At 36.9% G+C, this 27,622-nt stretch overlaps 1 protein-coding gene across 1 annotated transcript in view; it reads left to right on the top strand.

Moving 5' to 3' along the window:
* The first annotated feature begins 470 nt into the window (after positions 1 to 470).
* Positions 471 to 27,622, top strand: part of LOC149160143 (cell number regulator 8-like) — a 50,692-nt gene continuing 23,540 nt past the window's right edge. The window contains exons 1-2 of the mRNA XM_089436635.1: positions 471 to 867; positions 24,878 to 25,080. Coding sequence (XP_089292761.1) covers positions 645 to 867; positions 24,878 to 25,080 — 426 coding nt within the window. The 5' untranslated portion in view covers positions 471 to 644. The remainder of the gene's footprint in view (positions 868 to 24,877; positions 25,081 to 27,622) is intronic.

Below are 27,622 nucleotides of genomic sequence, written 5' to 3'. Positions count from 1 at the left end.
AATCTCCTCAAAACTCTACACATTTCATAAATATAAAATATACCTAATTACCATTAATTGCCAACAAAAAAAATAAAAATTGAAAATTCAATTTTGTTCTCAAAACTCTACACATTTTAACAATATAAAATTTACCTTAATTACCATTAATTGCAAAGATATCCACTTTCATCGAACCATATTTTGAAAATTCAATTTTGTTTTTCATCGTTAAAACCGATAAAGTAAAAAGTAACACAAACTCCAATCCCCGCAACAAAAGCATGGCTGTTTTGATGGCGACTTGTAATGTAAATCCCATCCCAACAACCATCAAAGTGGTCCGGCAGGGCGCGAAGGCTAATAACCACGGTTGGCACGTCACCATCGCAATTTTAAAATGATGTCCTCGCTCTCACCTTCCAACACTATACGTTCTGTGGGGTAAGAGGGCGTTGTCGGTAAGTATACACGGCGTTAAGTGCCGTCCAACTTCTCCGTCATCTGTCCTCATTACATTTGATATACTCTACCTCCCTTGACCAGAGTGCATAATAGGATAATCGAGTGCAGCGCAAAGCAAAAGTCATCGCAGAGCGTATCTATTCTATTCGTCTCGAGTTCGATCCCCTGACAAACACGATCTCAGCGTAGAAGCGACGAAGATGGGCGCGGGAGATGAAGAAAGCCCTCTTTTAACCAAGGAGGAAACCGCTCAAGGAGTAGCAGTTCCTGAACAGAGAGAAGCCGTGGGATGGACCGTGGACGGCCTCCCGGTCGGCCATGGGAATGTCATGGGGTCGCCTGTGGCGCGATCTCAGTGGAATTCGAGCCTTCTCGCTTGCCTTGGCAGGAATGATGAATTTTGCACCAGCGATCTTGAAGTCTGTAAGTGCATCTTCTCCTCTGGCTGCATTTGATGTGAATTCCTTTTTATCGGTAACGGAAAGCGCGCAATTCGAGCCCTGCGAGATAAATTTCTTCGGTCTTTACATCATTGATAAAATATAATGTAATTCTGGATTTTCCTTCGAAGTTTAGAGCCTATATTACTTTAAGTCTTAAGTCTATGGAAACTTGGGACAGTCTGATGTGTAAATTATTAAATTTAACTTTCGATTTGGAATTAGTTTTATCAGACTTCAATTACGCGCAAATCCCTTTCTATTGATACAGAAACGGGTCAATTGACGCCTCTGGTAAAATTTATTCAATATTTGCAGCAGGAGTTAATATTAAGCTGTTCTTTAACTAGTTTCATCAAGTTTTAGATCTATATAAGTTGTATTCAATATCAACGAGTAATTTTACCTCGGGGAGATAAGTTTCTTTATTCTTCACAGCAATGGTCAAGTTTAATTATTCTTTGGAATTGCCTCCAAAGTTTAGAACCTATATTAATCTAAATCTTTAGATCCATGGAAGCGTGGGAGGATACACAGTTTAAATCAATAAACCTGACTTTACATTTGGAATTATTATAAATTGACCCTAATCTGATGCTAACTCCTTTCTATTGGTAAAAGAAACAGGTAAAATGACGACTCTAATAAAAATTTGCTCAATATTCAATCACGATTCGCTGGTACTTTGCTAGTCTCACGAAATATTTGTAAACAACGGCGTGCTCACGGGTACATTCACATGTGCATGCCCTACCTGTCATTGGAATTGAACATGTGACTTCCAAACAGGAAAACATATGTTCTTATCCATTAGGTCTACTCAGGTTGTGCAAGTTCTAGAGCTTATATAAGGTCATATTATAGATTAGGTAGACTGGACCGAAATTATAAGTTTTAGACAAGGGAAATTATAAATTCACTTTAAGTTTTCCAGTAACATCCTTTGTATCGGTAACTAAACTTGCATTATTTGATCCCTTTTTGGTTGGAAGTTGCTTTCAGTGGCATACCCGAGGGGCTGCACCACATAACATTACTTCCTCTGGCTTAGGTGGCAGTTCTGAGGGGCCAGTCTCGTACCTTCTTAACACGCTTGATCCCTTTTTAAGTAACATTCTTTCTATTGGTAACAGGGTCGTGTCATTTGATCCCTTTTATTGGTGGAAGTTGCTTCCAGAATCACATCGATGTGACTGCACCACATAACATTATTCCCTTTGGCTTAGGTGGCAGTTCTGAGGGCCAAGCCTCATCCCTTTTTGACATGCCATTCAGGTGGGCAGACCACAGAAGAATGGAACCCTGTTGGATTGCCTAACGTTCAGTCAACCTCACCGGTGGACCAATGCACTTATATACGTTCATATTATAGATTGGGAAGACTGGAGGAGAGGTCATGTTTGAAATTTTAACTTATATTTTAGACAAGAAATTGTAAGTTCACTTTAGTTTTGAAGTAACATACTTTGTATTGTAACAGGATTAGGTTGTGTGATACCTTTTTTTGTTGGAAGTTGCTTCCAGAAACACATTCTGAGGGGCTGCACTGCATAACATTACTCCCTTCGGCTCAGGTGGCAGTTCTGAGTGCCCAGCTTCATCCCTTTTTAACATGCCATTTGGGTGGGGCAGATCACAGCAAGAGTGGAACCCTTTTGAATGGCTTAACGCTTGGTCAACCTCACCAATGAACCAATGCATCTATATAGGGTCATATTAAAAATTGGGAAGAGATCAGAGGGAAGGTCAAGGGCATCACATGAAATTTTAGGTTCTGTTTTAGACATCGGAAATTGTAAATTCACTTTAGTTTTGAAGTAACATCCTGTTGTATCAGTAACGGTACTGGGTTATTTGATCCCTTTTTCTGGGTTTCTAGTTGCTTCCAGAAACACACCATTGTACTTGCACCACATGACATTACTCCCATCAGCTTAGGTGGCAGTTCTGAGGCCCAGCCTCATCCCTTTTTAACATGCCATTTGGGTGGGTAGAGCACAGCAAGAATGGAACCTGGTTGGATGAATTAATGCTTTGTCAACCTCACCAGTAAACCAGTGCACCTACATAAGTTCATATTATAGGTTGGGAAGACTGGAGGGGGAGGGTATCTCTTGAAATTTGCAAGTTCCATCTTAGACATGGGTGATTGTAAATTAAATATAGTTTTGAAGTAACATCCTTTGTATTGGTAATAGAATTGGGTTATTTTATCCCCCTTTTTGTTCGAAGTTACTTCCAGCAAAACACCTTGAAGGGCTGCACTGCAAAACATTAGCAGTGTTGTAAACATCGGGATAAAATTGCGAAAACATCAAGATGTTGCGATTTTCAGCCCAGCTGAAAAAATCAGCATTTTTTTTAATCCTGAAAAAGTCATGATTTTATTATGAATATTGTGAGAAAATTGCTCAACAATTGAAAAAATCGCCAGGCCATGGATAGGGGCAATTTAAGTTGGCTTTTTAAAATTTTTTGTATTTTTTTTTTGTCTATGTTTGCTGATTTTTATCGATATTTTCTCGGTTTTTACAATTTTTTGCTTCTTCGGGCCCCTTCTGATTTTATCCCAATGCCAATGTGAACAACATTGAACATTACCCCTTTTTGCTGAGGTGGAAGTTTTGAGGGCCCAACATCCAGCCCTTTTAGCATACATTTGGGTGGGGCAGACCACAACAAGAATGATAACATGTGCACCTATATAAGGTCATGTTTTAGATTGGGAGTAGCAGAGGGGAGGGCATCACTTGAAATTAGAAATTCTATTTTAGAAAGAGAAATTATAAATTCATTTTAGTTTTGAAGTAACATCTTTTGTTTAGGTTATTTGACCCTTAATTTGGTTGGAAGTTGCTTCTAGAAATAGACCCCAAGGGGGTATGTATGCCCCTTCCTTCTACTATGGGATTAGGGTTAGCTAGAATTGTTTCCAATCTATTGATTCCTTGCTTGCGGTCCACATGGTGCTTTGGTTTAGAGATGGCTACAAGCACAATAGAAAATTAGTGAAACTAGGGTGCTTCAAGAACTCGATGGAGCTTTTGCATTCTTCGGCATTCATGAAGAACATGGCCAAATAACTATATGTCAAAAAGTGACTAGAAATAGAAACTCAAGAATGAGATGAATGGTTCAGTCAATGGTTGGTAGGGGGCATTGTGCTCATGGTCAGAATTTCCTTGGCTTAGTGATCTAACAGTTGGCATAGGGGTGCCACCTCCAACTCCACCTTTAGTGTGGTCTCTAAATCTCCAAGCGTATATGAGCACATATTTATTTATTTATTTTTTTCCACGAAAAATTAGGGTAGGCCCACTTGAAGGGACCACACCCCTCGGCCAAACTAATCTGAGCCTAACCCCAAGGATGTTGAGGAGAATTGAACCCATGACCTTCCAATGGCAAGGTGCGTTAGCAACAGGACCTCAACCAATTGAGCTAACCCTCGGGGCTAAAATTTTAGGCATTGGGTCTCTGCCTCCCTCTTAGCCCGAAGGCAAGAGAGAGGTTGTTGGTACTAGGCCAACCCTCAATATAGACTCATTTAACAGTGCAACAAGTTACTCTATTCCAAAGCATAAACATGTCAACTTACAAGACTTGAACATGGGGGAGGAGGATAACAACTATTCCACACAACCACCCAAGCTAAACTGTTAAAATTGGCAACTAGGGGCAAACTCCACATGGGTCATCTTATTTATGACAACTGGTATTTTTCTTGGATTCCTCTCCCTGAGAGGTGTAGGATTGATCTAAAGATCATCCAATTTTGACATTTACAAATGAAGTTATAAATTTATTTTGATTATGGACAAATTGTTAAGGTTGGCCAGCAAACTTATGTAGGCCCAGAAGCCCAACAACCACGTTTATTCATCCACAATGTTTGCTATCAATACGTGATGCCTTAGCCTCATTTGGACACACTCATCTTCACACTTCTCTCTCTCTCTCTCCTCATTGATTGGGTACGGATTTTTGGGCCTCTCTCTCTCCACACGTCCGAAATTTCAGGAGAGCGAAATTTTAAGAGGCCGAAATTTCAAGAGATGGAATTTTTGGACAGTTTGACCAAACATTGGCCAGCATGCGTTGACCTCTTTTGACTGTGTTGTTGTGAGGGCTATCTTTGTTTGGGCAGGCCACATTTATGGGCACAAAAATAAGGCTAAATGTTGATTGTTGACCAGTGTTGACTGTAGCTAGGGTTGACTGCGAGTGGGTTGTTTGACCAGACTTTGACTGGGCTAAATTTGATTGTTTTATCTTGCTGTTTAGAGGCCGAAGTTGATTGATTTGCTGAGGGTCAAATCTGCCTTGTTGACCAGCGTTGACTTTTTTGGTCAGAGCTCTTTTGCTACTGTTATAAATTATCAGATTTATAAATTGTACTATCTCTCTCAGCTGAACTATTAAAGACTAAAAGAAAATTTGATCAAGGGTTTCCCCACATTGGGGTTTGTCCCTTGCTGGTGCCACATCTTGTGTCCTCTTGTCTTGGCTTGTCTTCTACTATTTATGTTTATGTTCTATCTGCATTTTACTATCATGATGATGTGATTGCTAATCTGAATATTGATACTGGGCTAATACGGAAATTGAAGTAAAATTGCTTTAAAGCATAAAACATACCATTGTTGCCTAAAATTAACATAAACTCAATTGACATATATGAACACATATTAGAGAGCTATTATATCACATAAAATAAGTGTAGTGTTTTGCTCTCTGAAAAACATTCATTTTTGTTTTTCAAATGTGATGTGAAATAACGACTTGAATGATTTGCCATGTTGTGTGAAACTAAATGGTCCACATGGGTTTATCTCTTAGAAGGACTGGTTTCTAACAAATGGGAGAAGGGAGCAACTGGTTGTAAAATTTGTAGATTCACTCCTAGGCACATTTGGTGAAGCCACAAAACCAAAATATGTGCTTGATGGTTTCCTTTTTCAACATAAGGGGCATTTGGTCCTAGGCACCCTCAACTATTTCAACATTGCTTAGTGGTTAGGTTGATGTGTGCCAAAGATCATGCAATGTAGGCATTTCTAGTTTCTAGAGGGAATTTTCATATGGCCTTAAGCTTGTAAAATCTTACGTTTGATGTGACACTGGCAATGAATCGTCAATAGTGTTACATTATATATACTTAAATTTCCTAGTAAGCTTCCACCTCCAATCACGCACCTAGCTTAAGGCCCTCGTTTGTCGAGCTTAAGGAAAATATTATATGAAATCAAGCCTTGAATACTATCAATGAGAATCTTGTTAGAGTTGGTTATACTGAACTCATTCTTTAAGGCCGACCAACTCTTTCATTCTCTTACATGAGTATCATAAATATCCTCAACAATGTTAATGCCTTTCATGAAAAGCTTCTTGTTCGAAAAGCAATTTGATTCAACCATGACTACTAGTGACCATCAAAGGCTATGATTGTTGAAAGGTATGCTTGATTTTAGAGATTCACTTTTTCAAATTAACGTGTGTTGATTGCTTAATGGCCTCCCAATCCTTCAAAACACGCTTAACAATAAACATCCCTTTAATGAACAATGGGGTTGGGATTATCAGTAATGTTTGAAAATTCATATTACTTGTTACTTTTCTATTTAAGGAGACCCCAGAGGTATTGTAGTTCCTCAACCATATTTTCTAAACTTTATGTCCTTCCATGACCTCAATGACTAGTTTAGCATGTAAGGCTTGTTCCTACATTCTTCATTTGTCCTGGGGCATGCCTCAAAAGAGGTGATAGACTTTGTAGAAACGATTTTGTTTGATAGAGTTATCCCTTAAGAAACTTGTAAGCGGTGTTGCGTATTGTCAATAGGCTTTGGATGAGGGAACCCAACAAGAAGAATAGGACACAAGTGGCCCTACTACTTTAACGAAAATTTGAAACTTGGTTGATAGGGATATGGGTTCTTGCAATCCATCTATCAATTTTCTTAGCTACATTGTGCAACTCCTTAGGGGACACACATGGAATGTGAAGTGGATCCTTGAGAATTGAATACCTGCCCAAGATAAATCTAAGCCCATCCTTGGCTTGCTAGCCTCCTAAGAGCATCTTTCTAGATGAAAGAAAGCATTGGGTTTTGGCCATTTGGATTTTGGAGCCAGAGGCTTTTTAAAAGATTTGTAGATAGCCAATTGCGTTATCAAGGTTGTATATTTTCTCCAACAAAGTGAGGAAGGAGCATCAATTTTCTGCTCCCATGGTTTGAATTTGAAAGAGAGATGCCTTTGATAAGACCCTGGTCTAGCTTGTTATGAAAAAGATACCCTAAAAGTGTTGCGGCCAATATATCCAAATCATGCACCAATTTATGACCTTATCTAATCAATTTGAAGAGGTCAATTTTCATATAGATCTTACCTAGTGGGCAGTCTCTCTCTCCCACAAATGTGGCAATGAGGACAAATTTTCTGAGCAGAAATTGCAAGCCGAACTTCAGAATTTAGGGACAGGTTTGACTAGCGTTGACTGGAGGATTTTTGACTGAGTTTGACTTTGGTTTTGGGTCAAAATTTTGATTTTCTCAGGCCGCATTGTTGGGCACAAAAATTGAGAATTTCTGGGCTAGTTGACCTGCGTTGACTTCAGGGTTGGCTGTTGTTTGACCATAAAAAAAATTACAAGAGTTTTCTCTCTCCTTTGACCGAGTTTGACTGAGCTGTTTTGGGCTGAAATTGAACTCTTGATCAGGTGGAGTTTGACCAAGTAAGACCAAGCTGCTTTGAGGAAGATTTGCTGCTGTTTTGACCAGCATTGACTTTCTGGTTAGTGCTGAAGTTTGACTGTAGAAATTTACAGGGTTGTTTTTACTTTGTAGGGCAAGTCAATTTGACTTTTGTACTCTTTCTCTCTGCTGAACTTTTGATTTTGATAATAAGAAGAATTGATCAAAGGGTTTTCCCCACATTGGGGTGTTTCCCTGGCATCTGCCAAATCTGGGGTCCTCTTGTCTTGGCTTGTCTTCTGCATTTTTTTCCATGTTCTATCTTCTTTTATTGTCAATGTGATTGCTATTGGGAATTGGAAATTGTTATCGGGCTACTAAAGAACATTGAAATAAATTGTGCTAAACATTGAACATACCATTGTTATCTAAAATTAACAATTTGTTGTATCCCTGCGTATTATAATAGCCATTTTCTGCTGATGTTCCAAGGTTAACATTGAATCTGAACAATAATGAGAAACATAGTCATAGTTATAATGGTCATTCCCTACTCATGTTCCATGGTTAAACATTGAAGCTGAAGAATAATAAGAATCAAAACAATAAAAGGTGAAAACGCCAGGTATCTTCATCTGTTCACTTGATTTACGCTTAATTTTGTGAAGTTCATTAGTTTCAACATTTTTGATGAAAATTTGGTTGAATTTACCATTTAAATTACTTGGTTGCAGAGGTTTTATTTAATAGAGTGCAATAAGCATAAAATATATTTTACACTGCTGAAGATCTACCAGTCAAAGCCTTTGGAACTCAATATTAGATTAGACCCATTGTTTACACCTAGCAGGAGGTCAATAATTTGCTGCAGAGGATTGTGTGCAACACTTTTACGATTTTCCCGTTCTTTGTATTCCCATTATTATTTACATTTGGTTGATATTTCACTGTGTTTCTGGTTGATGTGGTTGATTCATTAAGATTGATGTTAACTTCTTCTCTTCTTTTCTTTTAAAAATTTTATTTTGGCCTTTTTAGTTTATATTTCAATATTCATTTAGGTTGAGAAAATTTAAAGTTTGGCAATCATTTCGAGATTGATTTTAAGTTGATGAAATGAGAGGGTTAGTAGTCGGAGCCTTTGGAACTCAATATTAGCATAGACCTCATTGTTTAAACTTTAACCCTAGCAGGAGGTCAATAATTTGCTGCAGAGGATTGTGTGCAATACTTAAAATTTTCCTGTTCTTTGTATTCCCATTATTATTTACATTTGGCTGATATTTCACTGTGTTTCTGGTCGACGTGGTTGTTTCATAAAGATTGATATTAATGTCTTTTTTATTTTATTTTATTTTATTTTGGCCTTTTTTAGTTTATAATTTCAATGTTCATTTAGGTTGAGAAAATCAAAAGTTTGATAATCATTTCGAGATTTATTTCAAGTTGATGAAATGAGAGGGTTACCAGGAGCTCAATATTAGCGTAGACCTCATTGTTTACACCTAGCAGGAGGTCAATAATTTGCTGCAGAGGATCGTGTGCAACACTTTTAAGATTTTCCTATTCTTTGTATTCCCATTAATATTTACAATTCGCTGATATTTCACTGTGTTTCTGGTCGACGTGGTTGATTCATTAAGATTGATGTTAACGTCTTCTCTGTTTTTTTTTTTAAATTTGTTTTTGGCTTTTTTAGTTTATAATTTCAATATTCATTTAGGTTGAGAATAAAAAAAAGAATAAAATAAATCTTTAACTTTTAATGATACTAACCAAGAAAACTGATATCCTTCAGCCAACAGAGTTTCTTTGAAAAAACTCAACTATTTTAAACATAGGAAGCACAACAAATTCTCTAAATATTGAATTTGATTTGCAGTGTGAAGGTTTCTATGAGTTTCTTCAATAACATGCAGAAAATCCCAAAAATCACTAAGTACATGTTGGAAATACTGAGAAAGTGGGGGGGGGGGGGATGAATCAATGTTTCTTTACAATTGTTATATTATGCCAATTAAGATCACCTGTTAAACCAGAACACAAGATGTACAGCAATAAAATAATTTTATCAATGAAAATGATGGACTCTAATCCTCTTAAAAACAATCAGGCTCGAACTTGTACAATAATTCTAACTTGTTGAAGGCTCCAATCCTGAATGAGGACTCCAATCCTCAACTACAAATCCAGGCTCCATCTTAGTATGAGGACTCTAATCCTCAAATTTCAATCTAGGTTTCTCACAAGAATCCAACCTTGTATGAGGACTCCAATCCTCTAAGGCTCCAACCCTCTAAGCTTGCTTCAATCCTTCAAGGTGGCTTCAATACTGCTTCAAGACTTCCAAAAGCTTCTTCAATATGTCTTGAAAGATGTCTCCAAGATCAACTTAACAAGTTCTTCAGGTCTGCAACAAGGGTCTCCAAAAACTGCTTCTGCAGATGTCTTCAAGGGGTCTTCAAGATCAACTTCAACAATACTTCAAGGATGCCTTCAACAATGCTTCAAGTATGTCTTCTATAATGCTCCAAGGACATTTGTTCCAAGAAGTGGCTAAAGTTTGCTTCAAAAAAAGTCCTAAATCTCCTCAAAAAACTGATCCAACAAAGGTTTTTCAAGATGACTGCTAGATCTTCAAATTAGGCTGCTTTGACAAATGCTCCAAAGATGACTTTTACAATGATTCAAACAATAATCCTATGATTCAATCAATGCTCTAAGAATATCTTTGTCAGCCGCTACTGAAGTCTTCAAAAACTGCTCAAGTAGGTCCACAAAGTAGAGACTTCAAAGATCTTCAAGGGTACTCCAGTTGGTCTACTACAAAATTCTTGATATAATGCTCCAAGTTTTCATCAAATAGGCATGTTCCAAGGCTTCTTCACATCTTTACAAGGTTAGAACCAAGCCTTAACAACATCTGTCTCAAAGTTCTAGAAGTCGGCCCAAAAGATACACAAACGCTGCTCCAAAAACTGTGGTAAGGTCTGCACACTTCAAGGTTAAACTTCCTCATAGGTCATTGTAACAAGGTCAAACTTGTCTGTCTCAAGATCGAGCTAACAAAAGTATGTACTTCCCAACCTCAGGGATGAGCCACAAGTCCGAGGTCTATTCTGTCCTTGCCTCAGGGCCGAGCCGCAAGTCTGAGGTTTGTTCTGTCCTTGCCTCAGGGCCGAGCCACAAATCCGAGCATATAGGTATGTAACATTTTGAAGCTACTTCCTTAAAAAAAATCGAAGTCTGATCAAAGAAGAGTCAAGGAAAATTTGCTTCAAGGTAGGGTAGTAATCTTGCTCCAAGGTAAGGTTGAGGTCTGTTAAAAAACATATCCCAAGATGTCACAAAAAACCACAAAAAATTATATTCAAAATCCCAAAAGACCCTTGCCTTGATTACTTACTTTAGCACCTAAGTTCATGAGTTGTGAACTTCTTCTTCTTCTTCTTCTTTTTGCACCTTTCTTTTATATTATTTCTCCCCAGATCCTTGGACGAGTTTAGTGGTCGAGTGAGGAGGCAAATTACTTATTTATATGGTTTAGGTCCTCCCAAATAGAGCTGACCTGAGTGCATCTTGAAGCCAACCTATGTAATAATTTGAATTTGTTTGGGGCCGACCTCAAATAGTTTGTTGTCTTCCTTCAAGTTTCGGTCTATTTTCTTTGTTGAGAAAGGTTTAGGATATTAAAAATTTGTTTCCATGTATAGCAGGTTGAACTCCTTCAATAGCTAGCCCATGAGCAACAATTGTATTGTTCAATGAAGCTCTTGGTAATGGTGTTCTTTGAATTCAAATCCTTATCATTAGTGCTACATCTGTATGCAAGCTTTTAATTGAGCCGAGAGGCTCATTCTATAGCCCAGTGTGAAGCCGATGTGTAAGTATGTCCATCCTCAACTTGGAGTTGACACATGTCCCTCTTAAAATAAAATTCAAATATTCTCTAAATAGAAAAGCAATGTTGGCTATAATAAAAAAGAAAAAAAATGATATGCACGTTTAATTAGTTGTCCATATGACCTAATATAATTTCATGTAAAGTAATTAGAAGTAAAAAAAAACGTGAGTAAGATGTTTAAACTTCCTCATAGGTCATTGTAACAAGGTCAAACTTGTCTGTCTCAAGATCGAGCTAACAAAAGTATGTACTTCCCAACCTCAGGGATGAGCCACAAGTCCGAGGTCTATTCTGTCCTTGCCTCAGGGCCGAGCCACAAGTCTGAGGTTTGTTCTGTCCTTGCCTCAGGGCCGAGCCACAAATCCGAGCATATAGGTATGTAACATTTTGAAGCTACTTCCTTAAAAAAAATCGAAGTCTGATCAAAGAAGAGTCAAGGAAAATTTGCTTCAAGGTAGGGTAGTAATCTTGCTCCAAGGTAAGGTTGAGGTCTGTTAAAAAACATATCCCAAGATGTCACAAAAAACCACAAAAAATTATATTCAAAATCCCAAAAGACCCTTGCCTTGATTACTTACTTTAGCACCTAAGTTCATGAGTTGTGAACTTCTTCTTCTTTTACCTCAGGTCGGATTTTCTTTTTGCACCTTTCTTTTATATTATTTCTCTCCAGATCCTTGGACGAGTTTAGTGGTCGAGTGAGGAGGCAAATTACTTATTTATATGGTTTAGGTCCTCCCAAATAGAGCTGACCTGAGTGCATCTTGAAGCCAAACTATGTAATAATTTGAATTTGTTTGGGGCCGACCTCAAATAGTTTGTTGTCTTCCTTCAAGTTTCGGTCTATTTTCTTTGTTGAGAAAGGTTTAGGATATTAAAAATTTGTTTCCATGTATAGCAGGTTGAACTCCTTCAATAGCTAGCCCATGAGCAACAATTGTAGTGTTCAATGAAGCTCTTGGTAATGGTGTTCTTTGAATTCAAATCCTTATCATTAGTGTAGGCTACATCTGTATGCAAGCTTTTAATTGAGCCGAGAGGCTCATTCTATAGGCCGATGTGTAAGTATGTCCATCCTCAACTTGGAGTTGACACATGTCCCTCTTAAAATAAAATTCAAATATTCTCTAAATAGAAAAGCAATGTTGGCTATAATAAAAAAGAAAAAAAATGATATGCACGTTTAATTAGTTGTCCATATGACCTAATATAATTTCATGTAAAGTAATTAGAAGTAAAAAAAAATGTGAGTAAGATGTTTAAACTGTATACTTGTCAAAAATATTTTAACACATGATATCAATTTCGTATATATCTATATGTAAAAAAATTGTCAAAAGAAAATATTTTATGTTGTATAGAATAAAATATCCATTGTGGGTTATTAATAAAATATTTTAATATGAATTAATATTGATGTATACTTAAAAGTATATTAAAAACAAAAAAAACCATTTTAATATGGGCTGATAAAATGGCTCAATACAGTGTTATGTAATCTCTATAGCATTCAAAAATACAATTTAAACAATGAAAAATTACACCTTGTTTTTTGCACTCTAAAATAAGTTTGCACCTGAAGAAATTTGATCCCTCTCGGATCTTGTTAGATCCGTGCTTAAGATGGATCTATGCTAGTTGTAAATGCAACAAGTTCTGCGTTGATATTTCTAAGTCCCCAATGATATTTCCTTAAACACTTGGAAACAAGACAAGTAATTATCGAGGGCATCAACTGATATAAATGAGGTTCAAGGTGTATTGTTTGAGTTTTGTATGAGAATAATCTTCCAAACTCCTCGTTCCATCATAGCTAAAGTTTTATCGACAAAACATGTTTGACAAGGATTTTTATATAAAAAACCCATCATTCTTGCTTTGTTTAGTCTTCCTGTTCTTTGAGGGAAATTCTTTCAAGGCATATTCTAGACTCATTCTGGCAAATTTTGGCCTTCCTTTTAGGGCATCAATGACTTAATGGTTAAGACATACAATTCATTAATTTCATTCGTGAGCCAAGATATTACCAACCATAGCTACCCTTGCTTTGCCATCAATGACAATATATCAATAGTACAAATGTTTTTTGGCGCCTGGGAAAAATGTTAATGACCATCATGCGTGAATTAATTACCATAACTAACTGTATTTTCAAGATAGAAATCCCGAAATTTGAGCATCCGGGGTGTGAGGAGTGTTTTATTAATGTCATCAATCACTTTGCGCTGGATACCAGATATGTTTTGTAAAACTAAGTTAAAATGAATTAAAATGATTTTATTGTTTTTTCTTCAAATTTTCCTTATTTCGTAAATCCCCAAATTCGGGCATCCGGGTCTAAAACAAGTTTGAACAGATCACTTTGGACCAGACATCGGATGTAATTGTTTAAAGAAATTCAAATAATTTTATTTAAATTTAATAGTCGAAAAGCATTCGCAAAAGAAAAAAGCTAAGTTTATTAAATTTGGGATTTCGCGTGTATTCGTGAGTCTGGGGTGAAAGCAATGGTGTGCCTATAGATATTAAGTGGATTCCGGATATAAGTTGAAAAAGAAAAACAATTAAGAATTTCAAAAAACTTAATTAACAAATGAAAACAAACTTTATTGGAATGATCCAAGGGAACCTAGGATATTCAGGGTCTAAAACAAGTATGAATAGATCACCTTGGGCCGGATATCAGTTAAGTTTTATTAATAAAAACGAAGAAAAAACAAATAAAAGAAAAGATGGACAAATAATGAAATTGGTTTTATTAAATCCGGATGATTCGGATATCCGGGAGTTTGAGGTGGAAGCAATGTTGAACCTCTTATTTGCACCCTGATTCTGGATACAAATGGAAAAATAAACAAATTAAACAAATAAATTTTTATTGAAAAGATATATATGGGAGTCTGGGATATCTGGATGTGCACAAAAATGTAACATGGTAAAGTGTCTGGATAATCGGATATATGTATTAAAGGTTATCTGGGTATTTGATGAATCCAAAATTTTATTATGAATATGAGCTTAGTTCTCGATCCAATTTTTTTCTAGAAAATGTTACAAACTCTTCGGATACTCGGATATCTGGGTATCTGATGAATCCATAATTTTATTATGAATATGAACTTAGATAGTTTTGGATCTAGATTTTTCTAGAAACTTAGAGTTTTGAGATTTTTTTCCTTTTTTTATTTTTATTTTATAAAGATATAAAAAATCAAGTCTTTAAGGGTTATTTACAATGGAAAATAAATTTTTTAATCAAAGCAGAATTTTTTTAAAAGGGTATAGGCTATTTTATTAAAATAAAATGGGGGGTTGTTGTAGACCTCACAACACAACCCTACCATGATCCATAGGCAGCTGGCCATAGATGCCTCTCATATTCTCTCCAGTTAGTGCATTCATTCATCTAACTTACTCATTCAATGAAAGTGGGTCGTCTATTGTGAGGTACATCAACCATTTTTGTACTCAAGTGTTCTCATTTAATGTTTAAAGAGATTCTAGTATGCATCGCAGGTTGAATTGGATAATTGATTGGTATTGGCTATACTGCGGTGCTTAGCACTTGTCCCTAGTTTAGTGTGACCTTTCCTAGGGAATTTCTTTAATTGTCTAGGAGGGGCACAAATAAGAGGTTCTGATGATGGTATATATCCATACTTTGTCATCATTCCCCTTTCTCCATTATCCCATCTTTTTATTAGTTATTGCATAGTTGCAGGAAGTCTCCCTCGGCCCCCTCGCCCCCTTGCTTTAGCCCCTGGAATTGTGGTACAAGTGGAAGCGCTTAGGGAGTACCCTCCTAGGAGCGTGGTTTGGACCTTTTGGGCAGGTTCCCTGCCAATTCGGGAGCATGACTGTCATGTCTCCATGGCTTCATACGGTCACAAGGTGCCTTTTGGGTGCACCATGATCTCTTGAGCGTGCGACATTGACGTGTTTAGCCTCTTCCTCGTGGAGCACAAGGTTACTTCACCTGGACTACGCCTCACAGTGAGTTCACTTATATAATCTCTATACAATTAGTTACTTAGCAGAATATCATAACTCTTCGATATAGTGTAAGCAATCTTACTGTCACTTCTACTTCAATTGGATTTCCATTCATAAAGACTTGAGCATTATATGCAAGATATCAATTCACCATTAACATCATCATACACATGCACAAATTTATAAAGGAACGACCCACCAACCTTCACAAGTCCACAAAGCCAAGAAACCCCAAGTGAATACCAAAAACCCTCTTTCCAACCTCTCATACCTCACTTGGGTCACCGTCAACCCATTGCGGTCTGCTTTCATCTTATCGGGCCGGTTCGGTTCAGTTGCAAGGTTCCTTCGGGTCCTGCACTACTATAGGTCCTAGTCACTTGTCTCGGATCCTTCACTCCTTCCCTTCGTCCTTCGTACTGTTCGAAACTTTGGTTGCGTCCCTCGTTCGACACTTATTCAATGCTTGGATCCTTTGGATGCTTGGATGCTTGTTTGGATCCCTCCTTTGTTCCACCATGCAGTTTTGTCTACTTATATGGTTCATTGCCTCACTTCGTGCGGTTCTCCACCTGACATGATGGGTTGGCTAATCTGTCCGGTTCATGTGCTTTGGGACAAGATGACTCGTCGTTTCACCCAAGCACTCACATAACTTGCCCACACGACGTGCTCGCTATTCTACCACGTCGTTCCACTCCACTTGGCTGACCTGACTTTGATTGATCGTTTCAACCAATGTTTTAAAAACCGGAATTGGTGACCGGACCGATCCAACTAATGAACCGGGTTACCGACCGGAACTGGTCGAACCGGGACTGGTTAGGTCTAAACGAACTGGTTTTAGAAAAATACATTAAATAATTAATTTTTAATGAAACAAAACTATTTTTAAGATTTAAAATCACGATTCCAAGCCAATAGAGACAAGATATGCAAAGTTTGCTCATTTATATACCATGTAAAGGTGAATATATCAAAATGGCACCGAGTGCAATACATATCATCGACAAAATACATAAGCAATGAGGCTCTAAATGGCCTCTAGAGTGCAAAAAAAGCCTACAAACTATGGGGCCAATGGCCTACTACAAGACTCAAGTCTACATATATGATAATAGTGATCAACATTATCACTTGAAACTTCTCATGAGTCATCATGATCAAACTCAATTGGTTGAGTCTCGACTCTCAAACTTTGCAGTTACAAACTTCTCTATTGGTTTAGTGACTTGAGTCTCAAACTTTTGAAGGTATTCTGCCCTATTACTTCATTTGGTGCTCCACATGGCTTTACATGGCCTCCTATCCCAGCTAAGTGTTGCTTGAACCTGTTAATACCCCCTCCTTCAATGGATTTTTGGCAATATTTGCAGATCATTTTGCCATCAATCACATCACAATGAGCCCATGCAGTATCTTTGGCTTTTGGAGGCATGATGACTACTACTTAGCTTAAACTCTCTGTTGTTCCACTACTCCAGCAAAAATTCAACACTCTCCAAGCTCCCAATCAAACTCACAAATACTCCAAATGACATGTGTGAGACAAATGAGAGGGAGAAGGGCCTCCTAAAGGCTTGGAGAAGGTGTTTTTGGAGGGAAAGGACCCTCGCTTTCCCTCCAAAACACCCTAACCATCTTGGATAAATCACTGCGTGGGTCCTTTGCAGTCGTGGCAATTAACCGGCCGGTTTGACCACAAACCGGCTGGTTCCGTCCTAAACCGGCCGGTTAGGGCTCAAAATTGGCGAAATGGGGTGGCTGACCGTGTTTTTCAGTTGGTTTGGACTGGTGGCCTTGTTGACTGACCGGTTTGACCGGTCATTGATTCCAACCGGCCGGTTAGGGCTCAAAATTGGCGAAATGGGGTGGCTGACCGGGTTTTTTAGTCGATTTGGACTGGTGGCCTTGCTGACTGACCGGTTTGACCGGTTACTGATTCCAACCGGCTGGTTTTAAAAACAATGGTTTCAACGTTTGGCTCGTCACTTGTTCCATCTCTGTTGCTCTTTTAGGGGACTCGACCCACCACTCGTTCCACCATGGTTCCCTCCTCTCGGCCTAACATGCCCTGGGCTGACCTCCTCCCATTGTTTGGTCGCTCGTCTAGGGGTGCTTTGGCCCATGCCTTGGGTTGCTCATTTTGCCTCTCAAGGACTCGTCTTGGGCCTTTTTACCCATCGCTTGGCCAAGTTAGGTGCTTAGTCACTCACATCCATCATTCCACCAAACTGCCCACACGCCCAATGGAAACCCCAAGTGTCGGTTTTTAGACACCTCGTGTTGGTTTGCCCTCGCTGAACATCCTCTTTCGTCACATTTCTTGCGATATATTTGTTGCAAATCGTGCGATGGAGATGTCACCATGGCACACACCTCAGTTAAAGGCGCTCCAAACTCTAGGGCTTGACAGTGGGACTCCCAAGGATGCTACCTAGGCGTTCCCTAGACAATTAATTTATCTTTCCTTTTTAACTTTTTACTATAATTTTTAACATTGTCATTAATTGTTTTAGGATGTTTGAGAGTGGTTCCAACCTCATCGAACTTCATATGGAGAAAATATTATTTCATATCCCATTCATAGTTTAACAGATTTCATAGTTTGCAAGATTTCAGGATCGATGGGATTCCAACATATTCATTGGATTCTATCATGTATGAGGGATTGTGATTGGCATTTAATCAAGAGCACCAAGCCCTATATGTATCCCAATGTTGGTGGCGTTGATTGTTGAACTCCTTTGTCATGGTCGTATCAAAATTATACCCTTCGCTCAAAGCAAAATCATTGATTAGGCATGTTAAGTTTTTTCTACCATATTTTCAGGCTTGGGTTAGGCATTTTCATCAAAATTGTGTGGCGTGTACTGATGTCCCTAAAAGATCAAGGTAGAGGCAAAGGCTAGACGAGTGGCAACAAATATCATTTTATATGCACTTTCAACTATAATTTGCAGGCTTGGGGCATATGAATTTGCTAGTCTGCACATTTGTGTTCCGTGAATCCATTAATTGCATGTGCAACCCAAGAATTCGACCCTTATAGGGTAGTATCTGTAGGCAACTCCATAAATGGAGGACGAGTCATGCTATTTTAGATGGTAACCTTTTAGGCTCTCGAAACACATATCTGTATGCCTACATTGACTCTCCAACTGATGTTTTTGCTCTTTAGTATGTTCCTCCAGAGATGCCTTCACTTTTATAGAATGATTATTTCTTTGATTCTCTCTTAAGAAGAATAACACAAACTTACTACTAGAACTGATCAATTTCTTGGCTTGGTTAGCACTTACCAAAGAGATTATGGATTTATCTTTTTGTGCATTGACCATTAAAGACTTCCCATCCTTGATTAGGTGGTATTGATTTGCTTTCCTCATGATGATTTCATCCCTCATATTCATGTAGGGTTTTGCAAGCACACATCTAGTGGTACTACATCTACCTCTACTTAATCAATATAATTTGCATTCATAACAAATTTGATCTTACATTGTTTAGTGACCTTGAGCTTTGCCTTATTTACTTGTCCCAATGGATGTGGGTTAGGATGATCTTGAACTTCTAATCTAGGATAGTTGACTAGATCTTCTACTATAAGTTTGGCCTGTGAATAGGAATTGAATAGAGCATCCATCTTTGTCTTCTTGACCTTGATCTTAATATGAAGTAATTTAGTCATCTTCTTCTCTTCCTTTTGATGAAGGCTACTTATAACCTCCTTTTGTACCATAATGCAGAGAATCTCTCCATTACATATAATCTACGCTCTACTTGGTTACATGAATCCATGGATAGTAGGTTCTTCTTCTTGGCATCCTTCATATGGTTCTTTGGATTCATCTTAGGATGTAGATTCCAACATTAATATTTGGTGTGACCATGGGTATTACAAAGGTTACAATGGTTGTTTGGATCCTTGCATTTATGTGCAATAACAGTTGTCTTCTTGTTCTTTCTTTTCCATTTCTCCTTTCCCTCCTTGGAAACATCTTGGTGCTCTTTCTGTTTGCAACCACTTGGCTATCCTTTCTTTTTGCCTATATTCTTCAGGTATTGTGCTTGTAACACATGCCTCATTAATCGTCCTAAGTTTAAAGAACATCACTTGCTTCCATAAATCACTATGTAGACCCCCCAAATTCTGGAGGAGTACGATTGGGGTTTGGAAGATACACCTAACATAATCACCATTTTTAACTCAGTTTGCTCTTACACATTCTGCCCTTGTCTCTACCTAAAGTGATTCCAACAATTCAACTGGGCCTCTATATACCCAATAGGGTGTATAATTATTCTTTACCCATGTGGCTTTCCCACTAGGTTAGGGCACAACCTTCTAATTTTAGTTGGGGCAAATGAAATATTTTCCTCTTCTCTTATGTGATGGACATTAAAATAGACTTCTAACTATTAACCAATGATTCAACTTAACACTATCAATCTCACCTTGGTAGGGTCCGATGCCCACTTTTGCTTCCATTTTAAATATAGATTGCAAAGAGGTGAGAATATTGGAACTTGGTTGCCTTTTCTTTGGCTCTTTTTTCAACTCCCTTTCTTTGTCTTCATTATCTTTTGATCTCTCATTCGATCCAACTTTTGAGTTAGAGCCACCAACCTCCCCAAAAGATCCAAACACGTTCCGTAAAGCCACCATGAGCAGGGCCATGCTGCAAGATATATTAATGAATTATTCTTTTAACTTTGAAAATCTCTCCTGTACCTCATCTTGTGGGTTGTTACACCTGCACTCATTTGCTATGGCTAGAATTTTGAGACTCCCTTCTGAAGGCAATTTTTGGATTTTACAATTTCCTACAAAACCCCAAAGAAAATTGCTCTGATACCAATATGATTTTTAAACTACCATGGATATTCCATTGCAACAATTCATTATGGTAGATCTTACAATATTATGAAATCTTTTATTATATAGTTTATTATCTTGATTCTTAAATTTAATATTACTAGTATAGTGCTCAAAATTATGGAAATATTTTGTTTGAACTTTTCTGGATCCATCACATTAAGCTTTTAGAATCAATGTTTCGAGCCAACAAGTGCAGCTCATGATGATGACTAAAAGATGAGAAATCTGATCATGACCAACAATATAAATGGGAGATAGATAGATATACGTTAAGTCAAAGATAAACGTTAAAGAAATCTAAAAAATAAAGTTTTTTTTTTTTTTTTTTTTTTTTTTTTTTTTTCCGAAGGTGGTAAAACCTATCAACTCAGGTTTCAAACCAACAGTGAGGACAGCCATTTCTGGCTGCTATCCGCGAACGCTGGGTTGACTCATCACTGTTAAATAGGAAAACCACGCCACCTGGCATAACCCTGCTGGTGGTCCGTAATCGGGAGCAGGCTCTCACTCCTGCCAGATGCCTCTGGGTCTTGGGCCGTTAACCTGTTTCCTTACGTCCGAGGAAGACGAGCTCTTAGCCAAGCAGAAGCAGTTTTACGGCATACTCTAGGCCGTCTAAAAAATAAAGTTAATTCAAGAATAAAGGAAAGCAAAATTAATAATAAAAATAAAAATATTAATATTAATATAATAGTGTAATAATATAAAAATTGATAGAATAATAATATATACAAATAAATAGAATAATAAGAGTCTATAACCCTAAATAACAAAGGTTATAACTATATGTATTAATAATAATAGGGAAATGAGTTATTCAAATAATTATTAAACAAGAAAGCCCCAAAATAAAGTAATTCTAATAATTAATATAATAATGACAATGGATAACCTAAAAATTCAAATAAAGATTATTTATTTACATTATAAATATATTTAATATAAATAATTAATATATTAAATAATATAAATATATTTATATTATTTAATATTTTAATTATTTATATTAAATATATTTATAATGTAAATAAATAATCTTTATTTGATTTTTAGGTTATCAGTTGTCATTATTATATTTATTATTATTATTACTTTATTTTGGGGCTTTCCTTGTGTAATAATTATTTGAATAACTCATTTCCTATTATTATTAATACATATAGTTATAACCTTTGTTATTTAGGGTTATAGGCTTTTATTATTCTATGTATTTTTTATATTATTACACTATTATATTAATTATGATTATTATATTAATATTTTTATTTTTATTATTAATTTTGTTTTCCTTCATTCATGGATTAAATTTGTTTTTTAAATTTCTTTAACGTTCATCTTTGACTTAACGTATATTTGTCTCTCTCCTATCTATACTGTTGGTCACGATCAGATTTCTTATCTTTTATTCTTGATTGATGAGCCACACTTGGCTTGAAACGTCGATTCTAAAAACTCAGCGCGATAGATCCGGAAAAATTCAAACAAAATGATTCACATCACAGAAGTCTTAACTCTGAAATTGTGGAAATAATTGAAACTGAAATGTGAGAAACAAGCAATTGAACACACCATCCACGTAGATGCACATGATATGTGATCCGGGAAACCAAATATGGGAGGACCTAACTAGAAGGTGAGGCCTATACTCTGCTCTGTTTTTCTCGGTTATGAAATGCAAGTACAAAAAAAGGGAACTCGCCATGGAGTTGCCATGGACACCATGGCCTGAATGGTTGATACAAAAATCTTTTACCTCCTTTATTATGCTTCAATATCCCACTCGTAGATGCTTGACACAAGTATGGAACAAAAACGATACCTAAAGAATGGAACCCCATCTTTTCCTAGCAGCCCAATAGTTAACATAGCCTGATAGCTGTCTAGGGTTTCTTGCATGCCTCTACCCTCAATTAGTTTTACGGTTTTGGACCCTCTAGAATGTTCTTGTTAGTCCACACGTACCTAGTCCCACATGTGTTAGTAGTGGTGGTTGATATGGCAACCACTTGGTACCCCGGTGGTCAATAGGTTAGGTCAACTTGTGGGAGGCATAACTTTCGCATACTAACTTCATTTGAAGTGATTTTCATATTGTTAGAAAACTTTCAGTGTGTAAAACATTGCTGAGGGGCTGAGAAATATACTTCAAAGTTTTGACTGCAAAAACTGCTGTTTGATGCCTCAAACCAGCTCTGGAAGTTTCTGGACCCCAATCACCAAACTTGGATCTGCCCATCAAATGGGACATGCAAGTCAATTCTTCCAATTTTTCTGCCTATAAAGTACCAAGATAGATGGCAGATTATACAATCATCCATTCTGTATCATATATATTGCATATAGTAATGTACTAAGTAGTGTTTGCGTGGTAATGGGAATGGGAATGGAACGAGAGATAGGTCTCCTGGCCAGGTTTCTGCCTGTCTATGGTCAGGTTTCTGGTAACATTTCTGAACTCTTGTTCTTATCTTTGTGATCCAACCATCCACTTCAAGGTAAGAATATGAACCTTAGGAAAATGATTTCATTTCCTTGCGTGACTTCAAATCTTTTGCACGGAAACATTCTGATAGTTAGTACTAGAAAATGACAGAGGGTCTTACCACTTAGTCATCACTGTTCTACACCATTACCATTGTATAGGATTCAAACAGTGATTACTGGCTTACACGATCATGTTCTTGTAGAGGGATAACAGATAACAGATTTCAGATTTGTTCTTGTATATATCCAATGCTCAGGTTTTTTAATAGATGCCAAACTTGTTTTACTTCCCGGGGATTAACATAGTTTTATGTTACTTTTATTGCATATCATACATAACAGATACAAAGCTTATTTACTAACAATTTAACATCATAATCATTAATCTCAGAGTCTATGATATGTATAATTGACTATAATAGATCCCTTAGTTTTGACTTCAGTGTGAACCCTGACACCTGCATTCTCAATATGCAGGGAAACAGAGTATAGATTTGGAAAATAGGGAATGTATAAATGATGATGAGAAATAGTTGGTTCTTTGAAGGTGCAAGAATCTTTACATGGCAAAGGATTCATCCTACCTATTCTCTGGTCTGATTGCATGCCATTTAATGGACTGTTCCCACTATTGAATTAAACAATGATATATTACTTAATCTTAACCACATTTAGTTCTTCCCTGTACATAATAAAATTCAAGAACCCCAGATTCAGATATCGTCAATAATGCATGCTGCCAACACAAATTACTTGCCAATTTATCAATCTTTAGACTCTAGAGAGTTGCTAGTAATCTGTCAATACTTAATACATGGTGTCTGTCAAAATGCATTATATGCTGGAATGTGGTAAAAGGCTTCCTGAGAACCTTGAATATCCTGTCCTTGTTACTCAATTAACATTAGCAAAACTTTACTAAGTCTTGCGAATTTTGCGGACAGAGACTTGTTGGTACCTGTGGATTCATTTCTTATGTCTAAAACCTTTGTACATGGTTTTACAATTGTGGCAATTTCTGATTCACGATCATTAGATTGCTTGTTTAGGAATAACTCGATAGGATTTTTCATGCTTCAAATAAAATATAAAAGGCTCTACATAATTCAAAAATAATGTGGCAATTTATGCTATTTTTGACTTCATTTTTATAGGAAATCTAAGATAAATCCCAGTAATTGTGATCAGCAATAGTCCTATGAAGGGTCAAAACTATTTAGTATAAATAATTTAACATAGTTACTAAGTTGTTAGGCTTTGCACTAATGTCTCAGAATGGAAGAACTTGTGTTTCATGCATTATAAGTATTTTATTCCGATTTCACTCTGTATATAGACAAATGTACTGTTCAAACTTCACACCGTTTGATTGATCAGGAAAGTTATCAGATAAAAGTCTGAAAGAAAACAGACTAAATCTCTTCATGAATGTGTCTAAATTTCTTGAATGACTTATTTCTCTTTTACAGCAGTGTGATATTCGTCATGAATCATGATGCGTTATAATGCAACAGCTCTATACTTTTTCCAGCATTGTGCTTATGAATTCTTTCTTGGGTTCATGTTATTCTTTTCATATAAATTCTTTAGTAATATGCACAAAATGTTGGCATATCTGTTCATTTGCAGGGTTAAATATTTACACGCAGCAGTTTTCATTAGTCATCATTCTTGTAGAATTAAAGTGATTATTAATGGGGGTACTGTCCAATATTCAAGTATATTAAACCTTTTACACAGTCCCTTTCGACAGTTAACCTAGTTCTTAATTATCACTTTCTGGATTTATACAATTAGTGAAATTTAAATGAATCATGTTGCTGTAGTCCAGAGAGTTGACAGGTTCATCAAATTCACTGCTCTCAATGTTTTGATTTATTAGTCAGAAGAATTGTGTAAAACTTAGGTTTAGTATGATTTAACTTTCTAATAGTGAAGTGATGCATACTTTGTATTGGAAGTTATTTTTCTATATCTACCTGTGTCATTACATGATTTATTAGGAGATCTGATGAAAATTAATGTGCTTTGTCAGGTTTATTAGGAACACTTTTTCCATGCTTCCTGTATGGTAGCAATGTTGAAAGGCTGAGCTCAACTCCTGGAACATTTGCCAACCATTGCTTACCATACAGCAGTCTTTATCTCCTTGGAAAATTTCTCTTTGGATCAAATTGCTTGGCACCTTGGTTTTCATATCCTAGCCGTACAGCTATACGCAGGAATTTTAATTTGGAGGTAATCTCTGTTCTTGCCAGCCTCTGCATCTTATGCTTACGTTGTGAACTATTGATGATTTCAATAGCTAAATAGCAAGAAAGAGTTTGCATTGTTTCATATGTAAAGTCACTTTGTAGGATTTGGCACTGAAAGTATGTATTTGAATATTTCATGCAAATTTATTTATTTATTTTATTTTTTATTTTATTGTACGTTTTTTGAGAATATGCAGTTTTTTGGTGCTTTGCTAAAGTAGAGGATGGAACTGGGAAAGCATTTGTGTTTATTATTACATAAATTACAGAAAGCACTTTTGCTTAGGACTCCAGGAGAGCGAGGGTCTTTTCCTTAACACGTTGGTGCTTACTGAAACAATATAACGGCTGTTTGTGAGCACAAGCATTGATGAATAATTGCATATAATGAAGAGTCAGGCATTCTGTTCATGTCCTGTCCCAAACACTTGGATGCTCACTTTATTACAAAATTTCAGTATTCCACGGGGATGTGTCCCCCATGGTGGAGGGCGTGCTCCCCACATTTCCCATGCTCCAGGGATGGCATGCCCCCCTTTTGTGGAAACTCGGGGAAATGCAAGGGTAAACATTTCCACAATGTGAGGGATGTGTTTCCCAATAAAGGGTGCTTGTGGGCGGCAGCCCCCCTCCAAAGGGGGATGTCTAGGCATCCCTCCTAGATTTTACCAAAAAACAATAATTTACGAGTGGGGAAACCTAATATTCAACCCTAGGTGGCTACTAATGCTGTGTAATTAATGGTAATGTTAAAACTTAAATTCTTAAAGTGAAAGGATGCAAGTGAAAGATTAAATTACCATTAATTGTTTCAGGATGTTTTAGAGTGGTTCCAATGTCATTGGATTTCAGATGGAGAAAGTAAAATTCTAGATCCCACCCAACATCCAACAGACTGAACAGTTTCCAGGACTTCAGTATTGGGGGGATTGCAATGTTTCCATTGGATTCTATCATGTATGAGGGTATGGAACTAGCATTTAATTAAGAGCACCAAGCCCTCTATGTACCTCGATGTTGGTGGCATTGATTGTTGAACTCCTCTGTCATGACCCTAGTAAAAATGTACCCATCACTCAAACAAAATCTTGATTTGACATGTTAAGCTTTTTCTATCTTATTTTAATGCTTAGAGGGTGATATTGATGATGAGGATCCCAATATAGACAATGATTTTGATGATATATAGGTATTTGTTGCAGCCTCTTTGTTGATGTATTTTTTGGTTCAAAGATGGATTGCACAGGGTGCTATTTTGGTTATATGCACCTTTACTTGCTGTATATATGAGAAACTTTGCATATTTGTGTAGAATGGTTTGGATTCATAAGGATGCACATGAATTTTTATTTGTTTTTTTGAAAATTTGAAAATTTATGTATTTTTTGGTTGACTGGTTTGTTGGTCCAGTTTTTTTTGGTTTTGTTTATTTTTTGTTTTTGTTTTTGTTTTTTTATCTTTTTTCGGTTCTTGGTTTTGGGATCAACTGATTTGATGACCAATCTGCTTTTAATAGTATTTGGTTTATTGTTCATTTTCAGTTTTAACGTCTTGAGTCTTGACTTTAGAATCTAGATATTGATGACATTAGACTGAGCCTTTTACTCGTCACCTTTACTATTTTCAAGTTTGAGTAATTTCAATTTACTATTCCAATCAGACTTTATTATCTACTATTTTGCTTAGTTCTAATCAGATTCTAGAATAATAAATGATGAATTTAAATCATTGTAGATTCTAGTTACATTTTCAACACTCCCTCTTCAATAGGGAGATATTCATAATGAAACAACATGATACTCTCAAATTGAAATATTCTCAGAAGAAGGGATTTAGATTGATAAGCATCATCATAACTAGCATTGTCAATTACTAATTAGCAAGGCCTTCACTGATGGGCTCTATCTCTCCACTAGATCAGAGCACAATGGTGGGAGGCATACATTTGGACACCACTATCACCTCTCAAGGCACATACCCCATTTGGATGTTCACTAGGTATGTCCTTATAAGACTATTCTTATCTTAGATAGCGCCCATCCTCAAAGAATATCGGTCCTCAGGTCTACTCTTATCTTGGATTCCCAATCCTCAAAGAGTATCAATCCTCAGGACTACTTCTATCTTGGACTCCCAATTCTCAAAGATTATCAGTCCTCAAGAGTACTCCTATCTTGGATACAATTCCTCAAGAAGTATTGGTCCCAAATGCTTATCCAATTCACCATTCTCCCTACTAGTGCCTTCACTAGGCTTACGGCTGTTAGTCCTGGCCATAGTGCATGACACATGGAGAATACAGTGTCCATTCTCACTCCCTCTCAACCAGGGAGAAACAACCACAAGCTTAAGCTTGTCTCAAAAATACTCATCAAAGCATCGACTACATGTTCTTCCGTGGAGATTTGTTTGTAGCTTCTTGGCTCCTATCTACATCACATCATAACGAGCTTCGACCTTCCTGGATCTTTGTTAACTCTCATGTAGCTTCAACACGTCATCAAAGTTTCATCAAACATCTTATG

The sequence above is a fragment of the Pinus tabuliformis genome, chromosome 5_2 (assembly GCF_031772625.1).
Source record: "Pinus tabuliformis cultivar Carrire ecotype Pingquan chromosome 5_2, CPIR1, whole genome shotgun sequence".
In the NCBI taxonomy this organism is placed as follows: domain Eukaryota; kingdom Viridiplantae; phylum Streptophyta; class Pinopsida; order Pinales; family Pinaceae; genus Pinus; species Pinus tabuliformis.
This window is presented reverse-complemented; position numbering and strand designations above follow the sequence as displayed.